At 43.8% G+C, this 27,398-nt stretch overlaps 1 protein-coding gene across 1 annotated transcript in view; it reads right to left on the bottom strand.

The window, feature by feature from the left end:
- Positions 1-2,217: 2,217 nt before the first annotated feature.
- CNBD2 (cyclic nucleotide binding domain containing 2) overlaps positions 2,218-27,398 on the bottom strand; it is a 41,099-nt gene continuing 15,918 nt past the window's right edge. Inside the window, exons 5-11 of the mRNA XM_061127181.1 lie at positions 25,737-25,893; positions 25,093-25,244; positions 22,921-23,059; positions 15,453-15,567; positions 9,789-9,966; positions 8,847-8,967; positions 2,218-2,577 (exon numbers count right to left, since the gene is read on the bottom strand). Of these exons, the coding sequence (XP_060983164.1) occupies positions 2,275-2,577; positions 8,847-8,967; positions 9,789-9,966; positions 15,453-15,567; positions 22,921-23,059; positions 25,093-25,244; positions 25,737-25,893 (1,165 nt within the window). The 3' untranslated portion in view covers positions 2,218-2,274. The remainder of the gene's footprint in view (positions 2,578-8,846; positions 8,968-9,788; positions 9,967-15,452; positions 15,568-22,920; positions 23,060-25,092; positions 25,245-25,736; positions 25,894-27,398) is intronic.

The raw sequence follows: 27,398 nt of genomic DNA, 5'->3' as shown, positions 1-27,398 counted from the left end.
TACTGTAGAGGTGCTAGAGGTGAGAGGTGGATAAAGCCCAAATCCTGTCTTCAGGAGGAAATTAATCAAGTGGTGGGGAAAGAACTGTGCAAAAACTACACAGTTCTAAGGACTTTCCTAGCTGTCCAGTGGTTAAGAGTTCACCTTCCAATGCAGGGGGTGCAGGTTCGGTCCTTGGTCAGGGAGAAAGAGCCTACATGTCTCTCATTGTAAAAAAATTCACTAAGGAGTTTAAAAATTGTCCACATTAAAGAAAAACAAACAAACTACAAAGCTCTAAACAGTTGTAATACAGCGTGGTGTGGCCACTGTGAGAGCTGGAGGACTATGGGTGAACAGAAAGGGGTACTTAGCCCAGCTTTCTGGAGGAGATGAGTCTTAGAGAATGAGAAGTGGAAGCAGAACTGAGGGACGGCGTTGCAGGCAGAAGGGCCTACATTGGCAAAGGCAATGGTCTAGGACGCAATCTGCCTGGGTTGCCAGAGTGGGTTAGAGACAGCAGGAGTGCTGCAGGGAGTTGAAGGGTCAGACTATGAAGCGCTATTTACATGGCACTGAATCTGCACTGTACCCTATAGGCAGTGAGGTATGACTGAAAGCTTTACACAGGAGTTTAACATGGCCAGATTTGAGATTTAAAAAAAGCACAGTGCAGGCTTCCTGGTAAGCTCAGCCGGCAAAGAATCTGCCTGTAATGCAGGACACCTCGGTTTGATTCCCCTGGGTCGGGAATATCCCCTGGAGAAGGGACAGGCTGCCCACACCAGTGTTCCTGGGCTTCCCTGGGGGCTCAGATGGTACGGAATCTATGTCTGCAGTGCGTGAGACCTGGGTTCGTCCCCTGGGTTGGGAAGATCCCAGCACACTCCAGTATTCTTGCCCGGAGAATCCCCATGGCCAGAGGAGCCTGGAAGGCCAAAGTTCACGGGGTCGTAAAGAGTCGGACGTGACTGAGACTAAGCACGGCCCAGCACGAAAGCACAGGATGCAGAAGTGGTCCAGCATGGAGAAGACGGAGGCGGGGGACCAAGGCTAGGGTGGCTACGAGCATCTAGGCTGGGCTTCTGGGAGGGGCTGGGGATGTCACCGGGGAGGTGAATGAGATCCACTGGGCTGTGTGAAGAAACCAGTAGGACTTCATCTATATTTATCTTTGGCTTTTTCTTTTTTTAATTTAAATTTTCAGCCACATCACGCAGCTTGCAGGATCTTGGTTTCCTGACCAGGGGTCAAGCCTGTGCCCTCAGCAGTGAGAGCACAAGGTTCTAACTACTGGAGCACCAGGGAATTCTCTCTGTCTTATTCTTTTTAAAGAACTATGTTTGCCTATTTATAAGGTATAGGAGATATACAACACACAGCAGATATAATATAGATATAATAGATAAAAAATAAATATTGTCACTCACATCACATATGTATTCTAGGGACTATACACTCAAACACTCTTTAGTAATAACAGTGTAAGATCAAAACAGTTCTGTGACCAATGATCAGGCAATACATTAGTTTTTACGTAAAAAATAGTGGGGTTTTTTTCACACTATAAAATTATTCAGTTTTATGGAAAATTTGGAAACTAGGGAAATATAAATAGAAATCTTTTTATTAAATCTTTTAAGATAAATATTTTTTAATTATAAAATATATATATCATCATTACCAAACATTGAGAATAAAGGGGAAAACCCACTTGGAATGTTACTACCCTGACAAGAACTTTAAAAAGTATATAATTTCTCCCCTTATTATAAAAGAAATGTAAAAAAAAGAAACATATATTCACTGCAAAAACAAACATCAGAGGAATATATAACTATAACGAGAAAGTCCCTTTAAGTCCTATCTTCCAGAAAGAATGACCATTACAAATTGGGCAATACCACAGAATTATCATTTTTGCTCATTTTCCTTCTAGATTTTTCTCATGTTAGTGTTCTACAAAGGCTCTAGTCATAGTATATATACAACTTTGTACCCTGTCCTTTTCATGTAGCATTTTATCACTCATTTTACTTTTGCTTCTTCAAAAAAGTTACTATTAAGGGAATGTACCACTGTTTTCTAAACTGGCCCCTTGGTATGACACGTGTGGATGGGAGTGGTTGTTTTTCTATTATGAGTATGGCAGCTACAAACATCTTAGTATCTTTCCCTATAATTTAGTTATATAGAGATAAATTTACAGGTAGACCATTGCTTCAAAGGGTAGAAACAGTTTTGGGCCCTTGAAACATTATTATCTAAAATTATTATCAAAAGGATTGAGTCAATTTAGAGGGTATCAGCAATTACCAGTTTCATTCTACCCTTGTCAGAACTAGATATTATCACTTTTTTTCTTTTACTAAAATAAGAGGTAAAAAATTGTTCATTTGATCTGGCGGAATGCACACCCTTTTCCAGCACTGACCTGGGGTACTTGATACTGAACTTTGACAATTTTTCTATTGTATTACTGTCAAGCAGTTCACAAAATTTTTCTTTCCTGACCCGTATCACCTCAGCTCCCAGGCTCACAAGGATCAAGGGCCGCGTGTCATGTTGGCTCTCCGGGAGGAGGATCTGGTGAAGGCCCTAGAGAAAAGAAGCCCCAGAAAGTTCAACCTCAGAGACCATCCATTCTACAAGCACATTTTTCGGATTGGAAAAGCAAGGCCCCAAACAGAACTTGAATCCATCTGGGGTCATTCAGCAAGTGATAGGGAGAAGTCCAGGGCTCTCTTTGCCAATGACATCAAAGTGCTCAAAGAACCCTCCGAGCACTTTGTCCATAGTCCCACCTCCAGGCAGCAGGCTCTGCAAGAATCACGCTTGTGGGACTTCCCTGGTGTCCAGTGGTGAAGAATCTGCCTTGCAAAGAGGGGGATGCGGGTTCGATCCCTGGTCTTGGAACTAAGATCCCACATGCCGAGGGACATCCCTTGTGAAGCAATGAAATGCTGCAACTAAGACCTGACACAGCCAAATAAATACATTTTTAAAAAAAGGATTTGTACTCACACACTCACTTGCCAGGTAGCAGCATTTTACCAGCTTTCCCTGGTGTCCAATCTCAACTCTTCTTTGTGCCAGGTCAGCCCATTTTCTCTTCCTTAGGACGATGACAAATAGCTCGTCCTCCTAGATCTTCCCTTTTCTACAGCCACCATGTCCTCCCTGACCCTTCCTTCCAGGGCTTTGTTCATAACATGTGCCCCACAGAGCCTTAGTTCTTTCTGTCCCTCACAGGCTCTGGGGCCACTGGCAGCTACTGGGCAGCTCCCATTGCTCCTTGGGCTCTCTGGTGTGGATTCCTACTCCATCATATCTGAAAGGGAGATGGAGGTCAGCAGGCCCATCTGCTTGCTTTACAGGGACTGTATTCCCCTTTGTAGGGAGACACTTTGAGATGGGGCAAAGCTGGGACTAGGGTCCTGGCTGCTGAAATCCCAGTCCAGTGCTCACTCAGCCTCTCAGCTATTAAGATTCTGGCAAGGAGGGGAGAGATCAGTGGTTCAGAGCTTGCAATGCCCAGCTGTCTTGGGCTTAAGAGGACATCAGCCATAAACCAAGAGGTCTGCTCTAGGCAAGCCAAGTGGGATTGGGGAAAATGCAGGCTTCAGAAGGAAGATCCACATGTTTACTTGTCACGTTGATAGGGACAGAGTAAAGGGACAAAGTAGGTGATTAAATAGTTAATCCCACTAAGGGATTATAAGTAAAGGAAAAGGTATGAAGACCCCTGTGAGTCAGCGATCATGCTAGAAAGCAAGTTTGCTAAGCAACAAAACCATGTGACAGGAGCACGCGATGCGCCCCAAAACAATAAAACAATGGTGGCATGAGACCCACATCCTGCCTAGTGAGCTCAGTAAATTAATGATCCCAGGACACACTCTCTGCACACACAGAAACAATAATTTATGAAAAGGTGATAATTCAAATTCAATGGTTAGGACTCCAAGCTCTTTGATCTCTGGTTGGGGAACTAAAAGCCCACAAGCTGTGTGACGCAACCAAAAATTTTGGGCTTCCCACGTGGCTCAGTGGTAAAGAATCTGCCTGACAATGCAGGAGACACAAGAGACGCAGGTTCGATCCCTGGGTTGGGAAGATCCGCTGGAGAAGGAAATGGCAACCCATTCCAGTATTCTTGCCTGGGAAATCCCAGGGACAGAGGAGCCTGGTGGGCTACGGTCCATAGGGCTGCAGAGTCAGACATAACTGAGCACACACAGCATATCATAGGCATTTCAAAGTGAAAGGCCCTCATTGTACTGAGACCTAAATTAATTTTGACCACTCGGGCATATAGGGATTATCAGCCTTAGATGTGGAAGATGAGGTTGGGCAAAGGAAATTCGCTTGTCAAAAGTCACGTATCTAATAATTACAGTAAGGATGATGCTGATGATAATGATGGCCGTGATGGTGGTGATGGTGATGATAGCACCAATTCATGTTTAATGAGCAGTCACTAAATCCCAGGCACTCTTGTAGCTCTGCTGTGTGTTAATGCACATAACCCTCACTAGAACCCCACGAGGTAAGTTCTTTTATTATCATCATTTTACAGAGGATGCTGCTGAGGTTAAGAAACATGTCCAACATCACACAGCATGGAAGCAATAAAGCTAGGATTTGAATTCAGGTGGGTCTGTCTTTAGAGTCCATGCACTTATTTATTTATCTATCTATTTATTTATTTTGGCTGTACCATGGGGCATGTGGGATCTTAGTTCCCTGACCAGGGATCAAACCTGTGCCCCCTGCAGTGGAAGCACAGAGTCTTAACCACTGGACCACCAGAGAAGTCCCCGGAGTCCATGCTTTTAGCTGCTACACTTGAAGGAAACTGAGCCACAAAGACGTTAACTAGTTTGCCAAAGGTGACAAGGCAGAAAGTGATGGAGTGGGATTTGAACCTATCAACCTGCCCAGGACCTCACTAAGGGCAGCCCAGCAGCAGGCACTGTTATTCACCTCCAGTCCACCCTACACTTTCCAGCTAGAGTCAGGTCCTCAAACAGCTTCCCAAAGGTCCCAGGATAAAATAAAACTCTTCACTGTGGCCACTGAGGCTTTGGCTGCCTCACCCTCGTGAGGTCTCACCTTGTTTACTCTGTTTCAGCCACACTGCCCTCCCTTCCAGTTCCCTCCACATGCCAAGCTCCTTCCCCCCTCAGGCTCGACCTGCTTTCTCTTTCTGGAACACTCTCTCTCCCAGGCTGTCCACAACTCATTTGTTTTGTCATTCAGGTCTCAGCTTAAACATCACTGTCTTAGAGCAACCTTCCCTGACCACTCCATGTAAGACCACCTCCCTCCTCAATCCAGCTTTCTGTTCTGTTCTCAATAGCAATTTAAAACCTTCTGTATATTTGCTGCTTTATCTGTTTACTGTCTGTCTCCAGGTAGATCATAAGCCCCACGAGGGCAAGAATGACATCAGTTTACTTGCCCACACTGGCACCTTGGGCCATGTTTGGAGCTTCATAAATGCTCAAGAAATACTTGTGGGACTTCCCTGGTGGTACCATAGTTAAGGCTTCACTTCCAATGTGTGGGGAATGAAGGCCTTGCTCTGAGCCCCCACCCAGAGCCTTCTAGGATTGTCTAGAGCAGGGGTTCCCAACCTCCAGGATCTAATGTCTGATGATATGAGGTGACGCTGATGTAACAATTACAGAAATAAAGTGTACAATAAATGTGATGCACTTGAGTCATCCTGAAACCATCCCCTCCCACCTCCAGTCCATGGAATCAAGTCTAAAGTTCCTCTTGTTCCACTTTCCACAGCTTCCCACATGCCCTCTACCACAGTAAGCAATGCCCTTCCTGGCCTTGGTGCCTCCATTCACCCAGGGTGCTTGGCATCCCAGCTCCTCCCTGGGCCGGCACGAGGTGCGTTCACAGCAGGCGCCCAGCCTCAGGCAGCCTGTGTTCAGTCCCGAGCACCTCACCCGGAGACTCTGAAACTGCAGGGAGGCGAAGCGAGAGGGCTGGAAACCACATCACATGAACACTGAAGGAATGGAGGAATGTTTTCCCTCAATAAGAAAATAATTAACGGGGCATTGGCATGCTGCCTGGCTCCATAAATGTTGAACAGAAAAACAAAACAGCATTCTTTAAATTCTAAGAGGCCATCATGTGGCAAGGAAACTGATTTCTGTTTGTTCTTGGGGGGTGGGTAGGGTGCAGCGGGTGCTGGGAAGAACTCGTTAAAAGCTGTAGGGGACAGTTTTACTGAGTAAAAGGAAGAGCTGCGGAAAAGCTCCAAACTAGTCACTCAGCACTGACTAAGGGCTGGGCGATCAGCACAACACGGCGTGAAGGGGTGTGAAGAGGACCCTGCGGATTCATGGTGACAACGACTGACCGCACATCAGAAGACGTGCCCCCACCCCCAGGAAGATCGAGGCACACAGCTACTCACAGGAGGCCTCACGCCCTCCCCGTGCCGCTCACCCAGCCTCCCAGCTCCGGCGTCTATCTTCTAGCATCTAGCTCCCACAATGGTCAGAGTTCAGGGTCAAACTTGTTTACCCATACATTCCCCTCCACTATTGGATTTTTTTTTTCCTGACAGAGTAGCAAGTGGTAATTAGAGCTTCCCAGGTCGCTTGGTGCTAGAGAATCCGCCTGCCAAACCAGGAGATGGGGGTTCAATCCCTCGGTCAGGAAGATCCTCTGGAGTAGGAAATGGCAACCCACTCCAATATTCTTGCCTGGGAAATTCCATGGATAGAGGAGCCTGGCGGGCGACAGTCCATGAGGTGGCAGAGAGTTGGACACAACTGAGCACACACAACACAGCACAGTATGTGGGATCTTAGTCCCCTGACCAGGGATCGAACCTGCGTCCCCTGCATTGGAAGCACAGAGTTTTAACCACTGGACCACCAGGGAAGTCCCTGGATAATCTTTAGAACCATTTAAGGCTCACAGAAAAACTGAGAAGATGATACATCTTAACCAGTTTCCCAGTTAAGATCTCACATTGTGTAATAGTTTTGTTGCAGTTAATGAACCATGATGGATACACATCAGTAACTGAAGTCAATGAGTTATTTAGATTTTCTTTTTCTGTTCCACAGTCCTCTCCAGGACACAATACACTTAATTGTCATGTCCCTTGAGGTTCCTCTTGGATGTGGCAGTTTCTCGGACTCACCTTGTTTATGATGATCTGGACAGTTTTGAGGAGTTCCAGTCAGGTAGGTCTTGGGTTGCCCCACTATTAGAATCTGACTGATTTTTTCTCATCATTAGATGGGGGTTATAGGTTATTGGCAAGAGGACTGTAGCACACCATTGTCATCACCTCACATCCCACATTTATTATCTCATAAATAAGGGACACACTATCAACATGCCTTATTACTGCTGATGTTGGCCTTGATCACCTGACTCAGGTAGCACTTTGCTTTCAGTTTTCCCTCTGTAAAATTTTCTTCCTTCTTTCTATACTGTACTCTTTGGAAGGAAGTCGCTATGTGCCGTCCACGCCTAAGGAGCAGTGAGGGCAGCATATCTACATAAATTATTTGGAATTCTTCTGCATGTGAGATTTGTGTCTTTTCCTTGTTTATTAATTTATTCATATGTATGCATTATATCAGTTTGTACTTACAGATTTTGTTAATTTTATTTATTTTTGGCTGGGCTGGGTATTCCTAATGGAATTCCTATGTGCCAACTTTCTCTAGTTGCAGTGAGCAGCAGCTACGTTCTAGTTGCAGTGCATCTTTTCATATTGATTTCTTTCCCTTAGAAATATTCTAAGGGAATTCCCTGGTGGTCCAGTGGTTAGGATTTGGCACTTTCACTGCTGGGGCCAAGGTCAATCCCTGGTTGGGGAACTAAGATCTCTCAAGGCACAAACTGCAGCCAAAAGAAAAAAGAGAAATATTCATTTAACTTTGCCACTTCTTTTCATAGTTTGCTAATTTCTCTTTATTGCCAAATAACAAGTCACTGTATGGATTTGTCAGTTTGTTTATATTTATTTACCTTTCCACATAAATTTTAGCATCAGTTTGTCAATATCCACAAAATAATTTACTGGGATTTTGATTGGGATTGCACTGAATCTATACATCAAGTGGGGACAATCTGACATGTTAATGATACTGAATCTTCGAATCCACAAACATAGAATATTTCTCTATTTATTTAAATCTTCTTTGAATTCTTTCATTATAGTTATACAGTTTTCTGCATATAGTTTCTGAACATATTTTGTTATATTTATACCTAAGTATTTCATTTTTTGGTGCTATTGTAAATGGCACTGCATTTTTTATTTCAAATTACAACTATTTGTTGCTTTATACCCTGTGACCTTGCTATAATCATTTACCAGCTCAGGAGGTTTTGTTCTATTTGTTTGTTTTATTTTATTTGTTCTTTTTTTTGTTATTTTGTTTCATTTTTTAATTCTTTCGAATTGCCTATATTGACAATCATGTCACCTGCAAACAAAGAAAGCTATATTTTTTCTTTCCCAATCTGTATTTGTTTAATTTCCTTTTCTTAATGCACTGGCTAGGACTTCCAAAACAACACTGAATAAGAGTAGTGAGAAGGGACACCCTTGCCTTCTTCCTGGATTATTTTAAAGCAAGTCCCAGATGTCATATAATTTTATCTATAAAAATTTGGATATGTATCTCTTAAATATAAGGGCCTTTAAAAAAAAATAACCACAATACATTACCACATCTTAAAAAGTCAGTAATATCCCTTAATATCACCAAATCCAGAAAAGGATGTTTCTTAAACCTTTACTCTCATTACCTAGCACCCTCAGCCCATCACGTCACACACTGTATTGTGAACAAGGCTCTCTGCACACCTACCAAGATCTCGCCTTGCTCCACAGTTTGGATCTTCATGTAGGCCCCCACCGCAGCCTCCTTGGGGAGATCACCATACTTGGTTTGGATCATGGGACATTCGATCAAATGAGTACACCTGGACCTGAAATTTGACAGCTTGTTAAAGAGAACTCACTTGTAACACAGCTCTTGACTCCCTCAATAATCAGCCCTCACTCTACTGCATGTTAAGATCACCCCTCCCTTCTCCCAGGTGGTGAGAACACAGAAAATCAAACCCTGGGAGACACTGTCAGGAATTGTAGAGGTTTAACAGGGAGGAGACTTGGGAGAGGAGAATTTCATCAAACTTTTTGGCTAGTCCATAAACCAAGTGGCCAATCCAGGTTCAAATCTCGATTGGACTGACTCTAAAGCACTTATCTACTGCCTCCCTTAGATGAGTAAACTTTTATGAAAAAGCTCAGATTCAAAAAGGCTGAGTGATACACAGACAGAGTCACCACCAAAAAATGTATGCAGCCCCTTCTTCAGATGGGCTCCCTGAGAAAGGAAGCAGCTGCCTGCCTGATGAGGCCCTGTGAGTTGGAGGTGGAGAAAGTAGAGGCCAATATCAAACCCAGGACCTCTCTCAGCTGCCTTCATTTTTAAGTCTTCTTTGAATTTGAATTCATTACAATATTGGTTCTGTTTTATGTTGGTTTTCTGGCCACAAGGCATATGGGATCTTGGCTCCCCAACGAGGGATCAAACCCATATCCCCTGTATTGGAAGGCAAAGTATTAACTACCGGACCACCAGGGAAGTCCCCCTAGGCAGCCTTCTACACACACCCCAACCTTTGGGGAAAGTTGTGATTGTTACCTATGCTTACCCCCCAGCATACCTGACAGTCTGCCCTGTAAGTTACACCCCCTTTCAACCAGACTCTGAACCCTCCAATCTGTCAAGGGCAAAGCTTACTTGATTTTTGAGCCGAAGGTCTTTGGGAGAGTATTTCCTGAGGTTTTAATCTTCCTACTGAAGCTGGATCCTTCTTGCTCCTGGGCTTTCTGGAGATGAAAAAGCTTCAGAAAACTAAAATCCTGTACAGGATATGACCTGATCTGGAATTCCTTAAATCTCTCCACAGGAGACAAATCTGTTAGAGAAAGCACAGGAAAACACATTAACGACTCTTTCCATACATGAGGATTATACTGGTGGTGTTTGGAGGTGTATCATAGTCTTCTGGTGGTGAGTCTAATGCACGGGAGAATTAAGAAAAATAGAAAAAAAAAATATTGTGGTTTCTGTATATTTTCCCTCTGGGCTGGGCCCTGAGCTAGACCATTACATCCAGACGAATGTCATTAGCCTGATTTAAGAGAGAAAATGAGAAGCAAAGTTTAACACTCAGGAAAGGGCCGAAGGGCTTCCAGGTAAAGAATCCGCCTGCAATGCAGGAAACCCTGGTTCAATTCCTGAGTCGGGATGATCCCCTGGGGAAGGGATAGGCTACCCACTCCAGTATTCTTGGGCTTCGCTGGTGGCTCAGACGGTAAAGAATTCACTTGCAATACGGAAGACCTGGGTTTGATTCCTGGGTTGGGAAGATCCTCTGGAGGAGGGCATGGCAAGCCAGTCCAGTATTCTTGCCAGGAGAATTCCATGGACAGAGGAGTCTGGCAGACTACAGTCCAAGGCATCACAAAGAGTTGGACACAACTGAGTGACCAAGCACAAAGAGCCAAAGCTTGAATTTGAACTCAGATGTTTCTAATTCAAAGCTCGTGTCTTTCCATTAACAGATCACATTTATCTGGTTTTTCAAACTGGGACTGGGGGTAGGGGTAGCAATAAAAGATAAATGACCAGCCATAAAACCCTGAGCATGTGCTATGCCTAGCACAGTGCCTGCACCATAACAGGCCCTCGGTGAGAATTATTAAAAAGATTTCCAAGAGAATACCACTCAGAAATGCTATGCTGAGTGAATGGAGCCAGACACTAAAAAATACATACTGTATAATTCCATTTACATGAAGCCCTAGGAAACACAAATGGAACCTACAGCGATAGAAGACAGGTAAGTGGTTGCCCAGGGCCAGGGGTGGAGGATAGAGATTGACTGGGAAGGGGCACAAGGGAACTTTTAGGGGTGATAGAAATGTTCTATAACTTGGTTGTGGTGGTTACAACAGATGTAAATTTGATAAAACTCATTGAACTACACACTTTAAATTTGTGTCTTTTGTTTTATGAAAATTGAACCTTAATGACATTAATTTAAAAAACAGATCTCCTGAGAGTTCCCTGGTGGCCTAGTAGTTAGGCTTTCACTGCCATGGTAGGCGTTCAATCCCTGCTCAGGGAACTAAGATCTCACAAGCTGAGCAGCAAAGTAAAAAAAAAAAAAAAAACAAGAGAGACACAGTGTTAGAATTAATTGTTAAAACTAAAATTAACATTAGTAGAAGTAAATCCAAACTACACAAGGAGTAGTACTGGAAAAACAGGTTTAAAAATACACCTATTTAGAAGACATTGTAGCAATATTTATCAACATTTTAAATGCACTGCCTTACACACTGGACCAATTACTTGATCCATAATTCTAAGAATTTATCCAATATGTTTCTGTGCACAAGTATGCAAAGATAAACACACCAGGAAATTCACCACAGTAGGGTAATAGCGAAAAACTGAAAATAACCCAAAGTATTTATAAAATATAACTGGTTTAATTGTAGTATGTCCATACAAGAGAATAAAGCTCAGCTATTAAGAACTACAGATCTAGAATTTTGCTTCCAACCAGAGTAAAAGGAACTAGATCCACTAGATCTACTCTCTCACCAGAAACTAATAAAATACTGGGCTAAATACACGGGAAAAAATGGTTTTCAAGACATTGGGCATCAAGCCATGAAGAATCATTATCTCTGCAAGATAGAAAACAAATGGGATGAGCTCTTCTATTGCCCCAGCCAACCACCTGGAGGCTTTCTGGACAATGTTGTGGCAAAGGGAAACCCAGGAGGAGTCCAGCCATCTCTCCAAATTAATGTGACAGGAGTGAGTGTGCCAGAGAAGACAAGGCTGGGGCTCACAGAGCACAGGTGCGGAGAGGACAGAGTGCACGACAGAGAGGTCTGAAGATCCTCCAAGGGTCTCCTTCAGTCTCAGCTGAGCCCTGAGCAACACACGCGTAACGTCAGGAAGCCACCAGCGGAATGCCACCACTAAGATGGCTCTCAGTGATTCCCACCCCCTTACGGCCACACAGGTGTGTACTGTCCTCCCACTGAGTGTGGGCTGGATTTGATTCTAACAGAATACAGCAGAAGTGACAGGATGTCACTTTTGAGATGAGGTTTTAAAGACTGTGGCTTTCGCCCTTGGGTATACTCTGTGTTTCTCTCTCCAGGGCAAGCAAGCTGCCATGTCAGAAAACAGCCCCAAGATCCTCACAAGATGACGGACTAAGTAAGGTTTGCAAAACACCATTAAGTGACCTTGGAAGTGGGTCCCTCTCAACTGAGTCTTCACATGAGAACACAGTCCCTGGAAGACAGCTGCAACCTCACAAGAGAACTTGAGCCAGAGGCACTTGGCTAAGCCATGCTCAAAATTCTGACCCACAGGAACTGAGAAATAGTAAGTATTGTTTTAAGTCATTAGGTTTGGGATAATTTGTTCTGCAGTAATAGATACTGCAGAGTAGTAATAGTAGTAATACCCAAGGCTGGGGAAAGAAACACCCAAAATGTTTAGAGGGACAAATCATCAGTTCTCAAAAGACCAGAAACAGTTCCTATTCCCAACAGCTAGATTAGAAAGCCTCACCAGTAAAAATGGTTTTGTCTCATAAATGGGGCAAAACTGCTCTGATCCTACCTACCAAAGCCTAAGTGCTAGTTTTTAAAAGATCAAAATATTTCCAAATAACTTACCTGCATCCCAGAACAAATCTCAGAAATATTTACAGGAATTTTAAAATATGCAGTACCCAAAATTCAGTTTCTGGCATTCTGTGAAAATTTACCAAACATTCAAAGAAGTAGGAAAATATGAACCATATAAACAGAAAAAAGCAAAGAATTGAAACTGACTCAGAAATGATACAGATGACAGAATTAGTATGTAAGGACATTAAAATAGTTACTATCATTGTATTCCAAAGAGGAAATTTTGTGTACATTAAGCAGAAAAATAGAAATTATTTTTTAAAAGACCCAAATCAAACTTCTAGATGTGAAAACTGCAAGGTCTGAAATGAAAAAATGTACTGGATAGGATTAACATCAGATTAAACAATGCAGAAGAAAGACTGTTAAAGTCAAACACATAACAATAAAAGTTATTTAAAATGACAGGAAAAAAGACAACAGCAAAATATTAATAGAGCATCAGTAAAAACAACTTCAAGCAGCCCAATATACATATGATTTGAGTCTCCAAAGTGGAAGAGAAAGAAAGATAGAAAAAAAGGACATTTTAAAAATAATGGTTAAAGATTCCAAATCTGATGAAAAATATAAACCCAAAGATCCAAAAACTAAATGAACCCCAAGCACAGAAACATGATGAAAAATTTTCCAAGGCACAATGTAATCAAATTGCTTAAAACTGATAAAAAGAAAAATTTTAAACTAACCAGTGCAGGGTACTGGTGATGATTTTACCACTTACATTGAATTGCTACACTGTATACCAGGAACTAACATACTGTTATGGGTCAGTTTTACTTCAAAAATAAACAAACGAACTCGTAGAAAAAGAGATCAGATTTGTGGTTACCAAAGGTGGAGTGTAAGGGGGAGAAGGAACTGGCTGAAGGTGGTCAAAAGGTACAAACATCCAGTTGTAAAATAAATACTAAGTAACAGAGGTGCAATGCACATGATTAATATAACTAACATCACTATATGTTATATAAGAAAATTGATAAGAGCAAATCCTAAGAGTTCTTATCACAAAATTTTTTCTTTTTCTTTTATTTTGTATCTATATGAAACAATTAATGTTCACTAAATTTACTGTGGTAATCATTTCATGATGATTTGTAAGTCAAACCATCTTTCTGTTTACCTTAAACTCACATAGTGTTACATGTCAATTGTATTTTGATAAAACTGGAAGAAAAAATAACAGCCTCAGCAAAAAGTCATATTATGTATAAAGGATATAAAAAGTTATGCAAGGAGGTTATACAAAGATAAGAATGTTGGCAGACTTCTTACTGAAAACAATGTGAGCCAGAAGACAGACTTTAAGGCAAGTCTTCAAAATACCGAGCAAAAAAAAAAAATCTGTAAATCCTGAATTTTGTACCAACAAAAAATTTCTTTATAAAATTAATACAAAATCATTCTTAAACATAGAAAAGCTGGAAGAAATGTTAAAGGAAGCACTTTGGGCAGAAAGAAATGGTACTATGGAAATCTGATCTATACAAAGGCATGAAAAAAATCAGGAATGGTACCACATAAAGACAAAATAGTTTTGTTCTTATTATTTAAATATGTTTAAAAGATAATTATTTAAAGCAAAAGTAATAACCATGTGTTGTAAGGTTTTTAACATATGTGAAGGTAGAATATATGACAACAGCACATCTGAGAGGGGAGAAACAAAAGTATACTGTTGCAAGGTCCTGATTCTATACGTGAAATGGCATAGTATCACTTGAAGGTAGCCTGTGATAAGTTGAAGGTATATATAGCAAACTACAAAGCAACCACTAAAATAACGTGACAGAGCTAATAAGCCAACAAAGAAAATGAAATGGAATCATATAAAACAATCCAAAAGAAGGCAGGGGAGAAAAAGAATGTACTTAATACTGCTGAACTGTGTGCTTAAAAATAAAGATAGTAAACTTTATGTGTATTTTACCATAGTAAAAAAAAAAAAAAAACTGGGGGAAAAAGTGTGAGATGTAGCTTTTACTCTGGTGGATTAGCAATGGAAAAGAGAGAAAAAGAACTGACATGAGAAGAGAACTGAAATTTACTGAGTACCTCCTAGGCACTGTGCATACAAGATTTCCCCTCAGTCAGTAATAACCTCTGTGAGGACGACAGTGAACATCAACTATATACTAACACATCTAGGGAGTGTTCTAAGAGTGTTATATATTCATTTGCTTAATTTTATAACAAGCCTACATGATAGAGACCGGAGTCTGCCTTACAGACTCTGAGGGCATCAGTGTGCAGGCACACAGAATCACTTGTCCAGTATTCACAGCAAGTAAGAGAAGGACCCTAGGCTTATGCTCTTAGCCATAACACACAGTGACAGATTCCAAGACCTCAGGCCCAGAGGCCTAAGTACTCACCAAAGTCACCCTGCTAATCAGTGGAACTCACACCCAGCTCTGGCTAGCTCCAGGCTATCTTTTCTCCACCCCTTTCCACCCCTCAACCTGCGGCCGAGGGGAAAGGCTGAAAGGGGCTGCAGGGGTCAGCAGGAGCCTCACCTAGAGGCCGTGTGGACCCGGTTTCCACAGCTGGTAGAAGAAGATTGTCCATCCTGCCAGGCTTTTCTAGCTGTAGGTTTCTAAGATGCTATGGACCAGGCACCAGGAAGCTGCGGGATCAGGCGCCCCCTGCTGGCTGCCGGATGTGGATGTCGGCTTACCCTTCAGGTGGATGTTTGGAGGTCCGTCGTCTATCAGCCGCAGATGCTCCCAGATCCACATATGGTAGAAGGGCGACGTCTCAAGGTCTATCAACCTCAGGACTTCACACATGCCCTGGACACGTAAGGACACAAGCAGAAGGGTCAACCCCAGATCCAGGCAGGACAGGCTTTGAAGATAAGCTCTTTTTTGTTTTACTTGCTTCACGCAAGTGGTTTGAGGTCCTTTTTAAAAATGAAAATGCTATCTACTCATAATTTAAAAATTCAAATAGCTAAACAGCACAAGAACTAAAAAAACAAATCACCATTAAGGATGTTATACATATTTAAAATTTTGATATATATTGTCAACCAACCCTCTAGATACGTTAGATAAGTTTACACTCTCTCCAACAGTGCAAAACAGAACCCACTGTAATACATCTGTGTAGTACACTGACAACTTGGTTTTCACAGCCCTTTTAATCTTTCCTAATCTGAGAGACAAGAAAGATATGTCATTTTTCATATGCATTTCATATCTTTATTAGACCTTAATTTTTTTTTAAATTTTGGCCACATCACACATCTTGTGGACTTTTAGTTCCCCAACCAGGAATTGAACCCAGGCCCTTGTCAGTGAAAGCATGGAGTCCTAACCACTACAAAATCAGGGAATTTCCAATCTTAATCTTTTTTAGTAGGAAGTCTAAGAGACACATTAGGATTAACAAGAGATCAAACATTTAATAAGCCCTTATTATATTCCAGGCATTGTGTTAGGAGCTTTATTCAACATTCATTCAACAAACATTTTATCCACCAGGAACTGCAGGTACTAGAAAAATACACATGAGCAGTTCTCTCTGGGAAGACTCTCATGGGTGTTTAATCACATCTGAATCTGTGGAGAAAACAATTTCACCATGTGTTCCCAAATGATAAACTGTTCAAAATGAGTTGATTACGGGCATTAATTATGTTTGCAATGCTAGCAGAAATCATGTTCTCCAACTTTGCCCAGGCCTCAAGGACACCCAGCCACCCAAAGCTGATTTCTCCCTCTAGTGGCAATAAGAGTAAACTATAGGAATAGGGACAACTATTCAAATAGCTGGCCAGGTGGGAAATAAAAATGAGGAAAAAGAGCAGTCCCTTTAGAGGTGGCTGGTGCTCGTCAACTCCAGCCAGAAGGGCCACACCAGAATGCATCCTGGTACTGCCTGATCTCCTGAATATCCAAAAGAAGCCAGAAATCAGAATGTTCATGTATTATAGAATCTTCACATTAGCAACTGAATCAGAGGTTTTGCTTCTTTTGCCTACTCAGGCTTCCCTAGTTGTGGCTCCAGGGCTCCAGAGCGTGTGCGCTCAGTAGTTGCAGCGCGGGCTTAGTTTCCCTGCAGTGCGTGGGATCTGAGTTCCCCAACTAGGGGTCGAAACCGCGTCCCCTATATTGGAAGGCAGATTCCTAACCACTGGACCACCAGGGAAGTCCCGTAAATTGGGTTTTAACAACACTGTAAGGGGCTAGTCAACTCATCTGCTAGTCAAGGGGCCCTCTACCTGCTGTCACTTTGGGACATCTATATTATTTTTCTCAGAATGAAATTCAAGCATCAGAAATCACCTGTGACACTTATTTAGAAGCAGATTTCCAGAGTTAATGAAGCAGAATCTCTGGGATGAGGCAGGACTCTGCCTTTTTGAGAAGCACATTAGGAGTTCTTTATGCCTACCAAAATTTAAAAACTCTTCCCCTCGATCAGGGGCCCTCCAGCTTTAGTGCACATCAGAATCATTTGGAAGCAGATGTCAGTGTTGTCAGAACACAGAGTACTGAGCTCTCTCCTCCCAGAGTTTTGGGTTTACTAGCTCTTGGATGGGCCTAAGAATCTGAATTTTTTAGTGAGTTCCCAGGCAATGCTGATGCTGCTGGTCCAGCAACAACACTTCGAGAACCACTGGATTAGATGATGACTGAGTAGAGTGAGCCTGTGCTAAACTAATCTCATCCTCACAGACTATGAAGTAAGTACATAGTCTCATTTTACTGATGAAGAAATGAAGGCTCAACCAGAGTAAGAGCTTTCTGTTAGTCAGGATGTCATTATCATGCTGATTAAAAGAAGTCTTGAATTTATACCCCTCGCCACTCATTGCCCTCATCTTTCCTGGTTATATAGTATCAAAAGAGCTTAGAGTTAACTGGGGGGACACATGGCCTTCCTGGCTTTGGAGGCAATCACCCCAAAATTTTAGGAAAGAGGAAGCAGAACTCAGGGAGGAGAAGGAAGAGTAAATTACTCAGGTTGGCCTTGCCAGGTGGCGCTAGTAATAAAGAACCTGCCTGCCAGTGCAGGAGATATAAGAGATGTAGGTTTGATCCCTGGGTCGGGAAGATCCCCTGGAGGAGGAAATAGCAACCCACTCCTGTATTCTTGCCTGGAGAATCCCATGGACAGAGGAGCCTGGTGGGCTACAGTCCATAGGATTGCACAGAGTCGGACACGACTGAAGCGACTTAGCACACAGGTTGGAATTCAGGGCTCTCCCCTACCAGCTCCTCCTCTAGGCCCTCTCCCACCTCTCCTCACAGGATGATAGGATTCTCCAAACTTACCAAACTACTCTCCCCCTTCCACTGGCAAGCACCTCACCCTCACCCTCATCCTCCTCTGGGTCAGATTCTGTGCATTCAATCCCCCTTCAGTGTTGCGCGTGTAGAGGCCAGGAGCCAAACACTATGTTTCCCAAGCTCCCATTCTGCTCAGGCTCTGGATGTGATTTTTTTTTTTTTGGCTGTGCTGGGGCTTTGTTGCTGTGTGTGGACTTTCTCTAGCTGTGGTATGTGGGCTCCTCATTGCAGTGGCTTCTCTTGTTTTGGAGCACAGGCTCTCAGGTGGGTGGGCTTCAGTGGTTGTGGCACATGGGCTTAGTTGCCCTGCGGCATGTAGGGTCTTCCCGGACCAGGGATCGAACCTGTGTCCCCTGCATTGACAGGCGAATTCCTAACCACTGGACCACCAGGGAATCACCCTGGGTGTGATTTAGCTTCCACCAATCCAATGAACCTGGGCAAGGCTTGGTTATGGAACTAAGGGACATCCACTTTGTCAGTGGAGACAGCGGTTGTAGAGGTGGCTTCCTAAACTTGGCAGGGGCAGCAAGTATCGGGGACAGTCCAGTTATGGATTCTGATTTGAAGCTATATGGGAGTCATTTTTAGTCCAGAGCCTGTTTATTCAGGTCTCCCCTCACTAGTAAATCTGTTAGCCATTTAACATCCTGCTTACAGTAAATCCCTTTCCTGCTTACACTAGCTAGACTTGACTGTTCTCTGGGACTGAACACAGAATCACAACACAAACACACTCCTGGAGATGCTCAAACAACCAGCTCTTAGGTAAAGTGTATGCATGTCTATACATTTTACTGTTATGAAGGGTGCGTTACACACAATTTATAAACAGTATTAAAAGACGCTTACTCCTTGGAAGGAAAGCTATGACCAACCTAGATAGCATATTAAAAAGCAGAGACATTACTTTGCCAACAAAGGTCCATCTGGTCAAGGCTATGGTTTTTCCAGTGGTCATGTATGGATGTGAGAGTTGGACTATAAAGAAAGCTGAGCGCCAAAGAATTGATGCTTTTGAACTGTGGTGTTGGAGAAGACTCTTGAGAGTCCCTTGGACTGCAAGGAGATCCAACCAGTCCATCCTAAAGGAGATCAGTCTTGGGTGTTCACTGGAAGGACTGATGCTGAAGCTAAAACTCCAGTACTTTGGCCACCTCATGCAAAGAGCTGACTCATTGGAAAAGACCCTGACGCTGGGAAGGATTAGGGGCAGAAGGAGAAGGGGACGACAGAGGATGAGATGGCTGGATGGCATCACTGACTCGACGGGCATGAGTTTGAGTAAACTCCGGGAGTTGGTGATGGACAGGGAGGCCTGGCATGCTGCGATTCATGGGGTCGCAAAGAGTTGGACACGACTGAGCGACTGAACTGAACTGAACTGAACTGAATATATACCACACTCTTATTGGAAATTCCATATAGCCAATTGATTCTCACAGAACGCTTTTGTTGATGTTGGCTGAACTCATATGTCTGTGGCTAGTCTGTAGTCACAATTCAACCATGATTTGAGACAAATTAAGTTACATGCCAAACTACCCTTTTCCCAAAATAACTAATAAGTCTGACTTGTAATCTACTGGTAAACTATTTCTCACCCTCATATAAATTATATTCATTACACTGAAACCTCTTTTAGTTTTAACACTAAAACACATAGTTTTAACACTATGTATATTTTAGTTTTAACACTATGTATATTGACTTTCCTGGTGGCTCAGTGGTAAAGAACCCACCTGCCAATGCAGAAGATGCAGGTTTGATCCTGGGTCAGGAAGATGCCCTGGAGAAGGAAATGGCAACCCACTCCAGTATCCTTGCCTGGGAAATCCCATGGACAGAGGAGCCCGGTGGGCTACAGTCCAGAGGGTCACAAAAGAGTTGGACATGACTTTGAGACTAAACAACACTATGCATATCAGAACTTCACCTCTTCATCAATGATATAACTTTTATGATGAATCTATAATGAGTCTTTCTTAAATACTGGGAAAACATTTCCTTAATTTTGTTCTCTTTACAATGTAACAGCTAGAGACCCAGTCCGCTGTGGAATTTAATCTCCATTATAAATATTTTCTGAATAGCTTTCTTAAGACAGTCAGCAAAGTCATAAATCAAGACCTGACTTAAGAGTGTCTGCCTATTTCCACTGCATTCATACTTCCACTATGGCTGATTTCCAGCTACCAATGGGAAGTCACTGAACACGGAATTGAGAAGAGATGGGCACGATGGTTTAGATTTCCACCACATGGATATGACAGGCAAAAGTAACCTCAAGCCCACAGATAACAGTAAAATGCAATAATGCTCAGGAATGATACGCTTTTCAGTATTAATAGCCTTGTTTTCGATATATTTAATTGTAATTAAATAAATTCCTGAGAACTTAACAATCAGCTGTCACAGGCCAGGAGCCAGCTCCAGCACACAACCAATCTTGACCCCTGCTTTTGTCTAAGGGCCCTATATTTCAAGGCTCATCCCCTACCTCACCTTCTCCAGGAAGCCCTCCTGAGAGCCTTCAGCCTTTAAAGAATTTCCTATCCTGAATTCTTATTTGCACTAATTGCTTGGTAATTGGCACTGACAACTTTGTTTGTCTACACACAGAATCTAGTAGAGAATATATATAAGGAGAGAAAACCAGCCTTTTCCATCTTTGTATTCCTCCAGGGCCTGAACGAATGTGTCATGACCTTGGCAAAAACTTGCCAAATGTTTGTGTTGGTTTAACGTGTAAACCACAGGTATATGGGAGATACTAAAAGTCCAGGGGCAGAGTTCTGGCTCTGCCACTTACTAGCTGGGTGGCCTTTCCTAAGGCATCTTAGCTTCAGCTTCCTCAACTGTACACTTGGAATAATAATACCTTCCTGGTAGAGCTCTGGTGAAGATTTATAGTGGAATGGTACTTGATACACAGCTATTCATCAAAACACTGTTTGAAGCAGCAAGTGTTGAGATAACCTAAATATCCATCAATTAGGGAACTGGTTAAATTAAAATACAACCATACAGTAAAATACTATACAATGTTAAGAGAGAATGAGTAAGTTCTTTAGGTACTGATATGGAACAACCTACAGAAATACTTATAAATGAAACAGCAAAGGGCAGAAGAGTCTGTAGGGTGATGTGGCTTATGAAAAAAAAGGAAAAAACATACACATGCATTTGCCTGTGTACAGAGACAGTGTGTGCGGAACAGAGACATAAGAAGCCTGGTGCCAGGGGTGGTCTGTGAGGAGGGATAGTCTGGGGAAGAGAGGGGAAAGGGAGATATCACTCTTGTGAGTATTTTTAATTTTGAACCATGTGAAGTACTACCTATTCCAAGGTAAACCAAAACAAGATTAATGATGCTAGTAGAACTCCTAACACAGGAGTGAAGAGCCCCTCCCCCCCAAAATGGTAGTTTTGATGATGAGGATGTTGGTGGTGATAATGAGCTACTTAGGGGTTTGAGCAGAGTCAACAGTTGACAGAAAGGTGGACTCAAGTCAATCCCAAGCCCCAGCTTCTGGGAAAAGGAGCCTTGGGGTCAGACAGACCTGGGTTCAATCCTGCCTCTGCCCCTGATCAACTGCGTGAACTTGAACAAGCCACTTAACACCATCCCTTTTGTGTCTATAAAACGGGAATGATGACAATAGCAAAATCCTTTGGTTACACAGTAAACACACAATAAATTTTAAACTTTCTTTTCATTATCAACCAACAGAGAAGTTGGCAAAGGACATAAAGCAATTCGCAAAATACAAAATTTAGATAGTAAACAAATAGGATTAATCTCACTAGTAATCAGAAAAACTATGTAAGTTAAATTCTCAAAGAGGTAGTAACCGTACCTATTAAATTATTGCAAAGGACAAAATTTATAGAGTAAACAGGATTAATCTTGCTAATAATCTAAAAGAATATATATGTTAAATCCTCAAAGAGGTAGTAATTGTCACTTATTAGATTAAAAAAACCTTTGAAAGAGTGACTGGCAGAGGTTGTTAGCACTGGGAAAGCTGTATGTTGCTGGGAGCTAGAGAAAGTGGAGCCCTCCTTCTGGAAAGCAATTTGCTCTGAGAGTCAAAAAAAATGGTGATTCTAAGAAATATCACTTTTGAAAATCTATTCTGAGGTGATGAGCTCATTTTCCCTGTTGCTGGAAAGTTTTATAATATGTTCATTATCACTTTAACAATTTTAAGATTATAATTTTTCCAAGTGATCTGGAATCCTTAAAATTCAATTGCCAAATGCATAATATAAATAGGTATCTGTAAATAAACACATATATGAGCTCAAGGAAAGAGAACCCTCCCCCAACACTTGCCTTCTTTCTAATGGAACAGCTCTGTATCTTTACGATCACAGAAACCCTCTGAGGGCGGGAGGCCAAAGTGTGTGTCCTTTGCTTTTTTAAACTCAGACCTGTATACGTGCTTAGTCACTCAGCGACCCAATGGACTGAAGACCATCAGGGTCCTCTGTCCAAGGAATTTTCCAAGCAACTAGGATGTGGGTGCTCAGAAAAGGATGTGTTGGGACTTTCCTGGTGGTCCAGTGGTTAGGACCTCCCCTTCCAATGAGGGGTGGGGCTCAATCCCTGCTCAGGGAACAAAGATCCCACATGTCTCATGGCCAAACATTAAAAAAGAAAAACCATACTGTAACAAATTCAATAAAGACTTTTAAAAAAATTGTCCAGGTAAAAAAATAAAACTTAAAAAAAGAAAGAAAAGAACGTGTTGCAAACCAGGGCTCCACCCGGTCACCTGGCCACAGGACGTCAGATTAGCCATGCTCTCCTTAGCTTCACCACCCCCACCCCAGACCTCTCACCTCACAGACAAACATGATGGAGGATGATTCTATAAAGTCCTTTGAGATCAGTTGCCCGTAGGAGAACTTCTCTACCTTCCCCAGGACTACGAGCTTCCAGAGCGTCTCATCAGACCAGGAGTGAAACAGGTCCATCTTCCTGAGGGGAAAAGCCTGTGAGACTTCCTCACTGTCCATCATGGCAGAGGCCTAGCGATTCCCGGAAAGGGAGTATGTGTTCCCGCTCTGGCAAAGGCCTGAGGTGGATGATTTCGTACCTGTCCTGCTTGCTAGCCTCGCCTGCAGCCGGTCTCCTGTCACTTGTCCTTTGCCCCCCTGCCCTCTTCTTCTCAAGGCCCTGCCCTCCAGCTGCTCCCCTCAACGCGTCTCAGATGCACCTGAGGTACTGGGGCTTTGCTTCTCTCACTTTCGATCCTCCCTCCAGAAGCTTCTCCCAGCTGAATCCCCCACTAAGCTGGCTACCACTAAACTGCTCCCATTCTAAGGAACACCCAGGGACTTTCCTGGTAGTCCAGTGGCTAAAGACTCCGTGCTCCCAACACAGGGGGCCTGGGTTCAATCCCTGGTCAAGGAACTAGATCCCACATGCCGCAACTAAGAGTTCGAATGTCAAAACTAAGACCCAGGGCAGCCAAATAAATAAATACCTTTAAAAAAAAAAAAAAATAAGGAACACCCAAGAGTTCCTCACTTCAGCTGTCCTATCCCCCAGCCCAGCAGTCCAGGCCCTACCTCTGGTTTGGGCAGTTCATTCCAACCCCTGTCTCCCTCCTCCAGTCTACTGACTTCTGCTCCTCAGCCCTGGGCCAGGGGATGGGGGAGGTCAGGACCCTCTTCTTTGGGCCTGTTGGTGCCCTATGGTGGAAGGCCCACTCCACAATGACCACCCCTTCTCTGACCTCAAACCTAGTATACCATCAATCATAGGCTTGCCTTCCCTCATAGGTGGCCCCACCAGGCTGCTAATAAGCATCATAGATCTTTTCTCAGCTCCAGATTATGAGCTCAGAACTCGGCTGACTTCAGGCCTCAAGCTGGGAGTGGGGGCAATGAGCTCCATCAGGGCATCAAAGGGGAACAGGGTCGGCACTGTGTCCAAGGAGAAGAAGGGTCTGGAGACAAGGAGGGAAGCGGGGCCACCAGAGAAGGAGCTCCTCCTGGGCTACACATTTCCCATGAACATGGCACTGGATTCTTACAATGACCTCAGAGAGAGGAATCCTGATCCCCACTTTCAAAGGCAGGAGACGAAAGCCCAAGGAAGTGAAGTGACCTATCGAGGGTCCTGTGGCAAATAAACCTAAGAGCTGCAATTAGAACATGGCCCTATTTTTCTTCCACTGTATGAAAATATGAACTGCCCCTCCCTTTAGGACTGACCCCGCCCTTGAAGGGCTGCAGCCCCTTGATGGAGGTGGCTCTCTTAGCTCCAGCCCGCAGAGGCCAGAGCCCTCTGCTCATCACACTTCTCTCTGCCCCTGCATCCATACAACCTGTATTCTCGGTGCCAGCGTGGATGCTGCAATTGATTTTCACTCTTTTCCTCAAGGCGAGGACTAAAGATAATTGGATGAGTACCTGTCTGTGCCTGGCACTGTGACAACAGAGAGATGATGGTGAGAAAGGCAGGTCTGTCCTTGCCACTGAGCTGCTTGCTTACTGTCTGATGGCGCAAGAATTACAGATTTGGTGGGGCTTTAAGGAAACACAGAGTGTGACAGAAGCTCTGAGGGGGCACCCACTCTATTCTGGGGTGCAGGGAGGTGGCCTTGGTGAGGGAGGCAGGGCAGTGAAGCCTGGGGACTTCTAAGTCAGACATTCTGGACACATCACCATCCTGAGCTTCGCTTCCTTCACTATAAACTGGGGAGAATAGAAACAACACTGTGGGATTGAATGTTCACATTAGATAAAGTGGGTGGGACAAAGGGCTGAGCACCCCATCTGCCCAACAAGTGTGCAACACATGCAACCATCCCATTAAGAAAGGGATATTTGAGCTGCGACCTGAAGGTACAGTAGGAGTTTGCTAGACAGAAAAGTTGAAGTTAGGTGGGAGGTGGGTCCCAAAGAGCATTTTAGGCAGAGAGAATGGCACCCAGTACTCCCCACTGGGCTGAGGACAAAGGTACCTAATAAACACAGGAGGAAGATGTGGGCTGGTAGAGTTACCTAAAAAATTCAAACCGAAGCTGAGCATCCTTTTTAATTTCTTGGTCCAGCTTATTCTCCAGGAAATCCTCTCGGTCGACAACCAAGAACTCCGTTTCTTCCATACAGACCACGGTGGCCCTCCTCACTGAAGAGGTGAGAGAGCCCATTTCCTGTTGAATGGACAGGAGCACAGGCAAATGACAGGCACCCCGAGTTTCTGTCCGCAGCCTTGACCACCTCTTCCCCGCTTCCATCTCCCCCCAGAAATCTCTCCTCCCCAGAATGCGGATTCCCTGGCCCCATCCTGTGCCCCCGCTCACTCCCTGCTGCTGTGGATCAACCCTGCCCCCACCACCGCCTGTGGAAAAAGAGGCAACCAGGCTTGACCAAGGCAGGGAAAGGAAGCTGGAGAGGCCTCACTGAGGGTTCACTGCATCTCTGGGGGTTACAGAGGGAATACACTCCTTAAAACATCACAGATGAAGTGGTCGGACTTGGGCATTACCAGGCCCAACTCAATCAGCATTTGACAAGTGACGGTGTGGTGACCCACAACAGGGCAGGCAGCAGAAGGCAGGACCGGGCCTGGCCTGGAGGTTCCAGCAGGAGTCCTGTCACCCCCAACGCCACCCCAGGAGGGCAGACCCTTCCCCCATGCTCACCCCAAAACAGCTGCCCTTTTGCAGCAACGTCGGGTGGGGATCCAGGAAGGCACTGCTGCCATCCTCGTCCTCCGTCACGGCCACCGTGCCCAGGTAGATAAAATAAAAGCTGTTGCCCCTCTGGCCCTTCTTGACGATCACACGCCTGCGACCAAACCTGGGGAAAGACAATGGCCAGTTGGTCTGGTAGCAACACACAGTCTGGTCCCTGCCAGGAGGAGATCTAGATGGTCTGCTCTTTGTTCTGGAGTGTGAAAGCACAGACGGGCTTCCCAGGTGGCACTAGTGATAAAGAACCCACCTGCCAATGCAGGAGACCTAAGAGACTCGGGTTTGATCCCTGGGTCAGGAAGATCCCCTGGAAGAGGACATGGCAACCCACTCCAGTATTCTTGCCTGGAGAATTCCAAGGACAGAGGAGCCTGGCGGGCTACAGTCCATAGGGTCACCAAGAGTTGGACACGACTGAAGTGACTGTGCATGCACACACGCCTGAAAGCACAGATGGGGCTAGAGGGACCTCAGAACTGCCCTGCCCCAGCTCCATCAAGCTTGACCTCTTCACTAACATGTGTCCAGTTCCCACCTCCATTAGACAGAAGCTTCAAGAGAATACAGCCTTTGTCAGTCTGCTTAGGCATCTAAGTAAATGCCCAACGAATGGTCGTTGAATGAATGAATGAACAACTGCTGGAAGCAATGGATGAGTACCTAAATGACTAAGAGCACTGGCTTTAGAGTCAAACTAGGATCCAAATCCTGGTTCTGCCCTTAGCTGTGTGATAGTAGGTGAGTCATATCCCCTCTCTGAGCCTCAGTTTCTCCTGTCTGTAAAATGGAGATGAGCATATATAGAAAGAGATGGATAAATGGTGGAAACAGTGGCTGACTTTATTTTTCTGGGCTCCAAAATCACTGCAGATGGTGATTGCAGCCATGAAATTAAAAGATGCTTACTCCTCGGAAGGAAAGTTATGACCAAACTAGACAGCATATTAAAAAGCAGAGACATTACTTTGCCAACAAAGGTCCGTCTAGTCAAGGCTATGGTTTTTCCAGTGGTCATGTATGGATGTGAGAGTTGGACTATAAAGAAAGCTGAGCACCAAAGAATTGATGCTTTTGAACTGTGGAGAAGACTCTTGAAAGTCCCTTGGACTGCAAGGAGATCCAACCAGTCCATCCTAAAGGAGATCAGTCCTGGGTGTTCATTGAAAGGATGGATGTTGAAGCTGAAACTCCAATATTTGGCCACCTGATACGAAGAACTGACTCATTTGAAAAGACCCTGATGCTGGGAAAGATTGAGGGCAGGAGGAGAAGGGGACATAAGAGGATGAGATGGTTGGATGGCATCACTGACTCAATGGACATAGGTTTGGGTGGACTCCAAGAGTTGGTGATGGACAGGGAGGCCTGGTGTGCTGTGGTTCATGGGATCGCAAAGAGTTGGACATGACTGAGCAACTGAACTAAACTGAATAGCTCACTACCCAACTGAGAACTTTTAGAGCAGAGGTAGCCAGGTTCAAAGCAAACTAAGAGTTCTTAAGCTCAGAGGAGGACAGTTTCTGTATTTCAAATGCAAGTTCAAACCACACCTCTTTAAATATTTATTCATCCATTCAATAAGTTAGACAAATATCAGTGGTGTCTACCAGG

This window comes from Dama dama, chromosome 23 (assembly GCF_033118175.1).
Source record: "Dama dama isolate Ldn47 chromosome 23, ASM3311817v1, whole genome shotgun sequence".
NCBI lineage: Eukaryota > Metazoa > Chordata > Mammalia > Artiodactyla > Cervidae > Dama > Dama dama.
Note: the sequence above shows the minus strand (reverse complement) of the source record. Positions and strands in the feature narration are given on the sequence as shown.